Source organism: Triticum urartu, chromosome 5 (genome assembly GCF_003073215.2).
Source record: "Triticum urartu cultivar G1812 chromosome 5, Tu2.1, whole genome shotgun sequence".
In the NCBI taxonomy this organism is placed as follows: Eukaryota; Viridiplantae; Streptophyta; class Magnoliopsida; order Poales; family Poaceae; genus Triticum; species Triticum urartu.
Genome location: NC_053026.1, coordinates 11,828,856 through 11,840,233, shown reverse-complemented (window position 1 = coordinate 11,840,233; position 11,378 = coordinate 11,828,856). Strand labels below are relative to the sequence as shown.

General features: G+C 46.1%; 1 protein-coding gene across 2 annotated transcripts; it reads left to right on the top strand.

The window, feature by feature from the left end:
* The first annotated feature begins 1,593 nt into the window (after positions 1-1,593).
* LOC125555437 (pathogenesis-related protein 1-like) lies at positions 1,594-2,478 on the top strand. 2 transcript variants are annotated; one of them, XM_048718396.1, is made up of 2 exons: positions 1,594-1,877; positions 1,946-2,478. In XM_048718396.1, exons 1-2 carry the CDS (start codon positions 1,664-1,666, stop codon positions 2,299-2,301), a joined length of 570 nt encoding a protein of 189 aa, XP_048574353.1. In that variant the 5' UTR covers positions 1,594-1,663; the 3' UTR covers positions 2,302-2,478. The 2 variants fall into 2 exon arrangements, with proteins under 2 accessions (XP_048574353.1, XP_048574354.1); XM_048718397.1 differs by having other exon boundaries at positions 1,607-1,877; positions 1,961-2,478.
* The last annotated feature ends 8,900 nt before the right edge of the window (positions 2,479-11,378 follow it).

The following is an 11,378-nucleotide window of genomic DNA, read 5'->3' as shown; positions in this document are numbered from 1 at the left end:
CATTTGAGTCAATGAAAAAAGTGCAGCCGTGAGGGAGGGTTGTCGAAGAGATGTAGTCTCTCGTGTGAACCAAGGAGCTGACCTTTTGGCAAAGCCATTGTTCGTCTTCCCTAGTGCTAGTGTGTGCGCGCGCGCGTGTTCCCCGGTCATATGTGTTTGTCGTGTTGAGAAAGAAAGCAAGAAGAGAGGGTTGTGTGAGGCAATGGAGGAAGAAGAAGTGGCGTCAGTGTCATCACCTCGTGACAAAAATATGACAAAACAATGAGGTGAGGATGGAGGAGCATAATTAATAATCTTGGCAAGATCTTTACCAACTTCCAAGTATGTTTGGGTTGTCAAAGTTTCTTTAAAAATTAAAGTGTTTATGTGGTTTGTTCATAAACAAGTTATTTTAACAAAGGACAATTTGATAAAGCGTAATTGGACAGGACCTACTAGGTGTAGTTTCTGTGATCGGGATGAGACGATTAAGCATTTATTCTTTGATTGCCCGTTGGCCAAAGTCCTTTGGCGGATGGTCTATATTGCTTTTAATATTACTCCACCGACTTCTGTCAATGCATTATTTGGGACATGGCTTAATGGGGTTGAGCCTGACTTAGCAAGACATATTCGGGTTGGAGTTTGCGCTTTGTTGTGGACTATCTGAAATTGCAGAAATGATTTGGTTTTTAACAGAACATCACGGATTCATTTTTTGCAGGTTATTTTCCGAGCTACGGCAGTGATTCGTTCGTGGTCGCTACTCACTCCGATGGAGGCCAGGGAGCGTTTGGTTACTGGATCTATCCGTTGGGAGATGGTAACTCGGGATATCTTCAACCGGTTTGGATGGTGGTCATATAATAGGATAGGCAATTAGTTTACCTATCTATTTTTAGCCAGCCGGTTGTGGCATCTTTTCCTGGCTAGTTTGTGTATCTAGCCTTTTTAAGCTTTGTGTGAGCTGCATTTTCCTTTTATCAACTGGAGACTTTGGAACCTTATTGACACTTTTTGTTATTTGGTTAATAAGATGGCCGTATGCATCACTCTGATGCAGAGGCCGGGGAGCCCCTTTTTTCAAAAAAAAAAGATCTTTGCCAGGGATTGGGCATAATCTTGGCAAGACCTTTACCAGGGATATTGGGCAGGATCAGTGTACTGCAAATAACGACGACTCGACGCAGACCGGCGTGCATGTGCGCTTGCTGGACCGGAAGCACGAGAGAGACATGCCTGGAGGAATAGGATGCGGGATAATGGGAGTGGGCAGCAGCAGACCGGGGAAACGGGGTAAGAAATTACGGGAGACGGGCAGGTAGCTGAATTACGGGAGGTTTACAGTGGGATCACGGCCGTGCATGGGATGGATGGAACATGAGTCAAACGGTGTGTGACTCGTCTCAAGATTTCCTTTCATTTGTTAATGGGTGATGCAGCTGGCTGATCACACCTAGCTAGCACTAGAATAATTTCCCCACGGAGACCGTGGTGCCAATTGGATAGAGATCACATTCTTCCACATCGACCAAAGCGCCGTCCATTTTAGAAAAAACTCGACGCCTGGCTTTGGCGCCGTAACCAGGCTCCAGTCCACTGACCAGACCCATCCGGCCATGATTCACCAACCCCCTCTCTCGAGCCCTTATTTATAGCGCTGCTCACACCATTTGCACCGGTTATGCTAGCTAGCTTGATCATCACAGCAATGCCCTCCACCAACAGCTGGACCCATGAGATCGAGTCGCCGGTCGCCGCCCCGCGCCTCTTCCGCGCCGGCGTCATGGACTGGCACACCCTGGCCCCCAAGCTCGTGCCGCAGATCGTCGCCAGCGCCCACGCTGTTGAGGGAGAAGGCGGCGTAGGGAGCGTCAGGCAGTTCAACTTCACCTCAGGTATGCATCACATGCATCAGTTCATCTCACCTGCAATCTGATTCACATGGTCAAAGCTTGAAACGCAGTTCCCTATCTCGCAGCCATGCCCTTCAACCTCATCAAGGAGAGGCTCGAGTTCCTTGACGTGGACAAGTGCGAGTGCAAGTCGACCCTCATCGAGGGTGGTGGCATCGGCGCCGCGATTGAGGCGGCCACGTCGCACATCAAGGTGGAGTCGGCGGCCAACGGCGGCAGCATGGTCAAGGTGAAATCGACATACAAGCTGCTGCCAGGCATGGAGGTGGAGGATGAGATCACCAAGGCCAAGGGCTATGTCACGGCCATCTTCAAGGCCGCCGAGGCCTACCTTATCGCCAACCTGGATGCCTACAACGACCAAATAAATCAGTCAACAGAGATCATATATATGATTAACATGTGATGTCCCTAGTTGTCTAATAAAGCTGCTCCAAACCCTCAAGTAGTGACGCAATAATTGTGATGATTTTTCCAACAATTGTGTGCTTATATTCAGGGACTCATAGCACGTATGTTCTCCTGTACTACTTGTACTACTACACATCTCTTACATTTTCTAACAAGATATGTTAATATGGTTTGTCTAGCACACATGACACATGAACATGTCCCTGGTCATGTCGCCATGCTCTAGCCTGCTACGGCAGTAGTATATGCAGTCAAATCAGACTTGCCACTTGCGTGCCCGCCATTGACTTCTTCCCGGGCGTATCGTTGCTCATGTCCGGGACCTCTTCCCCATTGACAACTTCCCGTGCCCGCCGACGCGTGCGGACGCTGCTTGGTATAGTCATGGCGAGGCCCGTGGCGTTCTGCAGCCAGTCGACCACGCGACACCGCACGCCTGCCTCCTTCCGCCACCGCGCCGCCCCCATCAGCGCCACCGCCTCCACCTGCAACGACTATACCTCTGGCCGCTGCCGCGCGTTGACGAGGCCCGTGAAGTACATTTTTTTTTAATAAATCAAGAACATTTTTTCATACATGCTTTACAATTTCCTGAGATACGCCATTCACATTTTTTTCATAATGTCATAAATATTTTTTTAAAACACGTGTACATTTTTTTATAATTTCACATCATTTATATCCACAAGGAACATTTTTTATACAGGTTAAAAATAATAATTACAGGATTAAATGTTTTTCCAAAATATATTTTTGATGTCTACCTTTTACATATACATTTGTACAGTTTCTGCATAAATCAAAATTATATTTTAAACATGTTTAACGTTTTCCAAATACATGATATACATTTCATCATGTTACATACATTTTATTCAAACGTGTGAACATTTTTTAAAATTTCAAAAACATTTTATTGTATGCTATCAAGATTTTCTTAATTAAGCTAAATAGTTCTCTTTGACCTTTCATTCAGCACAAACATTAAACATATACTATTATATACCCACTATAAAATATATGTGAATAAAGAAAACATAAATGTGAAAACGCATTCACATAAACCATGAATTCAAAAGAAAAGTTCGATAAAATAGAAAAGGTTTGTGAATTTGAAAAAGTTCATAGAATTTGAAAAAATTTCATCGATTTGAAAAAAGTTTCATCGGAAATGAAAAAGTTCATAGAATTTGAAAAAAGTTCATCAATTTGAAAAAAGTTTATAGAATTTCAAAAGAAGTTCACAGAATTTGGAAAAAGTTCATTAATTTTTTTAAAAAAATCATCGATATTGGAAAAAGTTCAGCGAATTTTACAAGTTCATCAAATTTAAAAAAATCATCGATTTTGAAGAATACTTCATGAATTCATAGAAAAAGTTCATGCATTTAGAAAAAAAAAGGTTCACGAATCTATAAAAAAACATGCATTAAAGAATGTGAAAAAATAGAATAATAAACCGAACTGAACAACGAATAAAAATTAAAAACGAACGCACTAGCTGTGTGGTGGCGTGGTGGTTAGAGCGTAGCAGTTGCAATCCGGGTTCGAACCATAGTGCCAGCTTTTGTTGACATTTCTCAAAAAACAGAGGGGAAAATTAGAATGGGCCGGCCCAGCATGGGGCTTTGCAGGCGCATGTTTGCAAAATACACGTTAATGTGCGCCTGCAGTGTCAAATAGGGGGTTTGCCGATCAAAACGAACCGACTTGGGCACAAAAAGTTTGACTAATGGGCCTTCGCACCATGACCTACGGGCCCATGCTGCGAGCTGAGACTGACCAATAGGGTCCATTGTGAAAGACAACGTCGGAGCTCTCGCATGCTTCTATTTGACTAGTCAATGTGTACGTGCAAGGCACGTTAATTTCAAAGAAAGTATATTAAATGCATGCGGATATTAAGTATCATATTATTTGAGTATTATTATGTGATTAGCATTATATTTGGCATGAAATTAACTATACACTAAACATGTTGAGCGCTCGACATTGAAGCAGTCTAGGTCGTTGGATTGACATGATTTGATGATCGAGATTAATTGGATATGCTTATTTGTGTCTTTTTATATTGGTATAGATATAGATGATGGGAGCTTAACAAATAACATTATTTTAATTATATGATTATTATTTTTAAATATGTTTTTTTACAGAATCCACTGGCCTGACAAAAAAATCAGAACAAATACTAGAAAAATTCAAAAAATTCTAATTTTTTGTGTGGTAGATAATTTGATATGTGAGGTTCACACCAACTTTTAAATCATTTGGACATTTAAGCAGCACTCGGCAAAAAATACAAATTCGGGGTTTGTAAAAATGTTTATTATGCACGCATTATTCTGACATGATTTGTCTTTTTTGCTGAGAGTTGCTCATGTGCCCAAATGATCTAAAAATTGGAGCGAACTTTACAATCAAATTATCTACCTCACAAAAATTTGGAATTGTTTGAATTTTTCTAGTATTTATCTACCACACTAGAATTGCTGCAGTGGAAGGTAGAGAATGGTGTACCTGACAAAGGATTTGAGAAGCTACTGAAAATATTGAAGAAGATGCTTCCAAAGGATAATGAATTGTCCGACAGTACGTACGTAGCAAAGAAGGTTGTATGCCCTCTAGGCCTTGCTGTCAGTGGTTGAGTTAATTAACAGAGTTAATTTATACTAATCCTAATTAGTTAAGGTGGGGGCCACACGTCAGTGGGGTTTAGGGCTGGGGTTAGTGGCTAATGACCCTGGGCCCACCTGTCGGTGACCCAGGGAGGTTAAGACCGTGGCGGCGCACCGGTGGCAGAGCCCCGACGACCACGAGGACGGCGTCGGCGGTCGGAAATGGCCCTCCGGCGACCATTTGGCTCGCGGCCGGGTGCATTCGAGAGCTGGCGTCGAGTCGCATCCGTTAGTGCAAGGAACGCGAGCTGGGATGGCCTAAATTGTCGACGGCGAGGTTGTCCGCGACGGCCGGAGCTCGTTGGGGACGATGCTAGGGAGACGCGTGCGATCCTAGAGGAGGGAGAGGGGAAGTAGGAGCTCACAGTGGAGCCGTAGGGATGGCAGCGGGCTCGTGGTGGTGCACTTGGGATGTGCACCTCGGCGGGGCTGGAGACGGAGGCCATGGCCTGTGGCCATGGCGGCTGAGGCCGCAGGAGGTGCGGCCAACCGGGATGTCGCGAGGAGGGAGCAGGCAGGAGGAGGTGGGCGGCCTGGTTTCCCGGCTCACCGGAGCGAGGGGAGACGGCGACATTGCGGCAGGAGGTCGGGACGACCATGGATGGAGCGCGCGGAGCTCGGGGATGAAGGGCGCGGTGCAGGAGGAAGAGGAAGGAGGCCAGGAGGGGCGGCGCTGGTCGTCAGAGGCGGGTGACGGGGCGGGAGGTAGAAGGAGCACGGACCTGGGCGCTGCCCTGCGCGTGAGCGAGTGTGTGGCAGTGCGTGGGGAGCGAGGGAGGAGAGGAACGGGGTTGGGGGTCTACGGTTCGGGGGATGGAGAGGTAGCCCATATAGGCCAAGGGGGGGGTGGGCCGGCTGGCTGGCCAGTTGGGCCTCACGGCTCAGCAGGGGAGGGGGGGAGCTGGTCTTTTGTTCTTTTTGTTTGTTTGTTTTCTTTTCTTTTGTTTGCTATTGCACTTTTAACAATAATCCATTTTTATAAAATGTGTGGCTGGTCTCAATATTTAGTATAGTATTCAACATACCTCACTGTCACTAAAATTTTGGGAGCGATTAGTAGTTGTTTTGTATTTTTATTAAATGAAAATGACCTAAATGCGGCGGTCTTGGTTACTGTTTTTATATCAGGGGCATTTTAAATCTTTAGAAAATGTTGATTGATGCATGAAAATTATCTAAGGAATATTTAAAACCTAATTTGATTTTTTATTTAAATTTGTATTTGAACTAATTTTGAAACGAGCGAGGTTTAGCAAAATTTTAATTACGATGACCTGGCGTCATTAACAGGGGTTTACTGTAGCTTAGCTATCAGGGTGTCACGCCCGTCGTCACAACTCTAGCGGCCGACCCTGCCGAACTACCGCCACCCATGACCTCCGCTTCTCACCGGAGCAGTGCCACTTCCGTCGCTCGACTTTGGTTTCGCGAGAGGGGGTGGGGAAGATGAAAGGGACTGCGAATGTGAACAAATTAGTGTTTGAGGGCTTTCTTGCAAATATGCATGGCTGGTCGTTACTCCTCCTGGGCCCTCCTATCCACGTGACCATGGTCAAAGCGCCATGTAGGTAGGTCAGTGTTGGTCAGACGGATTTATGACCTCGGATGAACAATTTAAAAAGATTTAAGACCCAGACATGCATTTTGAAAAATTAGGACCCGGTCGACACTTTGATGAAAGAATTAGGACCGCTCATGCATTTTACTCATACGACCAATTAACTCTCCAGTAGTGCAAAACCACCTCCACTGAAGGTTTTTTGAACATTACAAGGCTCCGGTTAGTCACTAAAATATGTAGTGATACAGACGGTTGAACTTAGGTATATCCTCGTGTGAATTCCGTACATTGATCTTCCAAGTGCGCAATTGCCCCCGAATCATATAAATCATGAATATTGTTGTGAAATCCCATGATAGTGATCTTTTGCTTGTCCTTTTTGTGAGTTGGAGGGTTCCTGGCAGATGAACCCCTCAAGCTCGCTCAACTTGCCGGATGAATTGTTCGCCATTTCGATCAAACGCGATAAATCCGTATACCATCATGTCTATTTTCATAAAAGGTATGAAAATATAATGATAAGTGTAAGCAACTCGAAGCTCGTGACGACACAAAAAACGTCACAAGCTAGTACACCATGGACTATGGACCCGTCACCTTTGACTAGTGAAGCAAATCATACCAATATACCCTCTCCACCTACCACCACCATGAGTAGACTTGGTCATTTATCAAGAACACATGGCCTCTATAAGCATTCCCGCGGGCATGTAATCTATTCACTTCACCTGAACGTAACTAGGGGGAGGGCACTAAAGCTCACAGGAAAAGACTATGAGTCCTGTGGTCGAGTCTGAGGAGTCGTGTATGACTCCGATCGACATCGAGAAAGAGAAGTTTGGAGAGGGTGAGGAGTCGTGCACGACGCAGGCCTGTGCGACCGAATTTCTCTCAACGCATTCTTAACATAGCACCAGGTCACACTCCATCGAAACGACTGAACCTACTCCAAGAAACATCAAAGTGTCATTTCTGCCGGTGTAGAACGACCTTTGTTGTACGTTTATTGTACGCATCTTCTCTAATCTTTGCCTCGACCATGTAACTAGTGATATATCCCCTAATTGCCCGTTGCCTTCATATGCCTCCCTTGTACAAAAGAAGTCATTATTTTAGTGGAAATTAAGTAATGGAAAAAAATACAAACATGAAGCTAAATGTAGAGAAACACAAGACATAAAGCATTAAAAATGCATGAACTAAAGGCATTGTGGAAACTTCAAACTTTACCCTGCTGTTTGTACCAAAGTGATAAATGTGAGACACCAAAAAAATTTGTTCTGAAGCGCAGAGACGAAACCACCAAGGAGTACGACGGTGGTCCATATAAGTATGAGAAAACCTAGGCCCTTGATATCCATGGTTAGGTAACCCGTGAACACGGCATAACCGTTGATAGCCCTCATCGCTCTTGAATTGGCATCATCAATAAGTTTCCAGCGACGGGCCATTATACCCCTGAAAAATTGAGGTGAACAGTATATCGAGCCTCCAATTGTTGAAATCAAATGACATGCAAGAAGATCAAAGGTGCTAAATAGATCATTCCACGCGCTATCCGTGCATAATAAACATGAGAAAAAGAAGAAATTTGAAGCTCCCCTGGATTCCATTCCAAGGTTGGATCTTACCTGCAAGAAGCGGAGGCCAAGCTCGGTTTGTGGCAATCAGCTGGAGGGAACTGTGGACATCTAGAGCAGCTCAGATTTATCACGCGGAGGAGAAAAGGCTAGGAATGAAGAGCGGCTGCTGCAAGTGCAAGCTACTTGTAACTCAGTATGTAAGCATTGACCCTCAGGGCCCTGGCTTAAGTAATAACATGGTTTGGAAGTATAAACGGTATGATTATTTATGTGGAGAACGAGGCTAGATCTTGTTTGACCAACAATAATCGAGGTCCTTTTCTTGAATTACTATAATCCCAACGGCTAGCTCCAGTGTCCAGGAAGCTCACCATCACCTTCCTGTAATATTTCGCTCAAGTAAAATATGTGCTGCATCAAGACGGTCGATCCTAGATTAAAATACAGAAACCAGACGACGACTTGAGCAGCATCAAGCACGGAGGTCGTTGCGAAACCGTAGGCGCCATGTCCAGCCAGCTGCTTGCAAAGCTTAAATATTGTCAGACATTGTGGTTGTCTTTATGATGGAAAAGGTGCAAGGCCATCTATGTCACTGTGTGTCTGCTAGATCTCCCAGTATTTGTTGTGATGGGAAAAAGTGTAAGGCCATCGATCTTGTGTGTTGTTAGTGTGTTTAATTCGGAAAGCTGGAGTGAAACAACCAATTTTTTCTTTGTAGACACGTGCATGGTCACTGATCAGACAGAGGCTTTTCATAATGGAAGCAGAGATGACAACGGAAGTGTGTCGTCGACAAAGTGTCACGGTGGCAACGATCCATACCGTTACGCTGAGCGGAAACAGTTCTCTGAGAGATGTTTTTTTTTTGAAACGGAGGCAAAAGTTTTGCCTCATCCATTAAATAAGAGAGAATAAAGTTTGTTACAAGTCACTCAATACACGGCATGACATCACCATCGCAAAATAATGGACCCTAATTTTTTGGCACCGGCGATGACCCAAAGGTTGGCCTCGGTCTCTATGGAGGCAAGCAAAATAGTTGGAGGAGCACTCTTGTGCTTGAAGACCCTTGCGTTTCGCTCGTTTCAGACAGTTCACGAAACAAGCATGGTGAGGGACGCCTTAGCTTGGCGGTTTGGCGTGGCGTTGTTGTAGGTACTTGCTCACCAAGCCTCAACTGAGTCGAACAGGAGCCAACCGTTGGCATGAAGACCGAGAATATGGTATTTGTCAATGATCAAAGACCAAAGCCTTCATGTGTAGCGGCATTTGTAAAAAAGGTGAGGCCCACATTCCTGCACTCTCATGCAGAGAGGGCAGAGACCACAGTTGGCCCACCCACGTTTTGCCAAACGATCAGCAGTCCAAATTCTGTCTTGTAGCGCCAATCAAGCGAAGAACTTGACTTTGGGGGGGGGGGGGGGGGGGAAGCCTTCCAAACCATTTTGTCCAAGGGTGTAGGAACCATCCCTAAGAATTGTGCCTTGTATGCGGATGCCGCCGAGTAGATTCCACTAGCCGTATGCTTCCACACAATGTCATCCTCGGTGAGATCATCAAGTTGGACCTCATGCAAAAGCGCCCAAAGAGTGAAGAACTGCGTGATGAGCTCCGCGGAGATGATGGTGGGCGGTTTGATCTTGAGGATCCATGCATTGTGTGAGAGGGCCTCCCGAACCTTCCAATTCTTTCTCTTTGACGCTTTGTAAATGAGCGGGGCAATGTCTTTTGGCTTGCGCCCATGAAAGCCACGGTGAGTCCCAAAAAGGGGTCTTCGCACCATTGCCAATGGTGATAGTAGTGGAAGCATAGAAAAAGCATAGGTCCTCCTCGTCGCACGGGTTTTTCATCCCCGCCCACATCTTGGTGGGCTCCTTCCATTCATACCACGGCCATCGCAACCGGAGGGCACGTGTAAACTTGTTGGTGTTGAGAACCCCAAGTCCCCCGTATTGAAGTGGCCGGCAAACAATATCCCAATTGACCTTGCATTTTGCTCCCGTTGTCTTGTCCGAACCGGACCAAAGGAAAGCTCTCTCAAGTTTGTTGACTTTGAGCAAGATGGTTGGCGCAATAACTAGCGGTGTGGCAGGGTAGACCACTTGGGAGGTGATCATGGACTTGACAAGAGTCGTTCATCCAATGGTGGTGATGTTTTTGCCCTCATAAGTTGTTAGCTTGTTTGCGGCCTTGTCCATTAGAAATTGAAGATCCACCAACTTTAGTTGCCAAACTGAGAGAGGGAGCCCCAAGTATCGTAGAGGGAAGGAAGCCCTAGCAGCCGGCAGCCTCTGGGTCAGACGTCCCAAATCGAGGTGGTTGCATCGGATGGGCACAAAAGAGCTCTTGTTGAAGTTAGTACACAGACCCGTGACCTCACCGAAGCCCCTCAAAATGTTTGCAAGGTTGTCGACGTCCCTTTTGATCGGAGCCAAGAAGACGGCCGCATCATCTGCATAGAGGGAGGTCCACATCATGGCTCCCCTACCCCTGATTTTGTGGAGGAGCCCCTTTCTCGTAGCCACCTCGAGAATTCTTTGGAGTGGGTCAATGGCGATGACGAAAAGCAGCGGGGATACGGGGTCCCCTTGCCTAAGGCCCTGACCATGCTTAATTGGGTCGCCGGCAATACCATTGAGGATGATCCTCGATGAGGAGGAGCTAAGAAGGGCTGCGAACCAGTCCCTAAACTTGCTAGGGAATCCTCGCCGTTGAAGAAGGTCGAGCAAGTAGTCCCGCTTCACGGTGTCGAAGGCCTTGCGGATGTCAAGCTTGAAGAGAAGTGAAGGGGTCTTGCTCTTGTGCAGGCGCCGAGCGAGGTTACAGACATACAAAAAGTTGTCGTGGATACTTCTTGTTTTGATGAAGGCGCTTTGGGCATTGGAAACGAGCTTTGTCATGTGGGGGCCAAGCCTTAAGGAGAGCACCTTCGCAATAATCTTCGCGATCGCGTGGAGTAGGCTAATGGGCCTATAATCGGCAATTCCCTCCGCCCCATCTTTCTTAGGCAAAAGCACCACGTTGGCGGAATTGAGCCACTAGAGGTTTGACGTGTGAAGGGAGTCAAAATGGTTTATGACCCGCATGAGGTCGGGCTTGACAATGTTCCAACACTTCTTGAAAAAAAAGGCTTGTGAAGCCATCCGGACCCGGGGCCTTGTCACAAGGCAAATCGTTGATCGCTTTGAGGACCTCACCCTCGGTCATAGCAGAGTCAAGGTCATGGAGGTCGACGGGTTCCAAATTT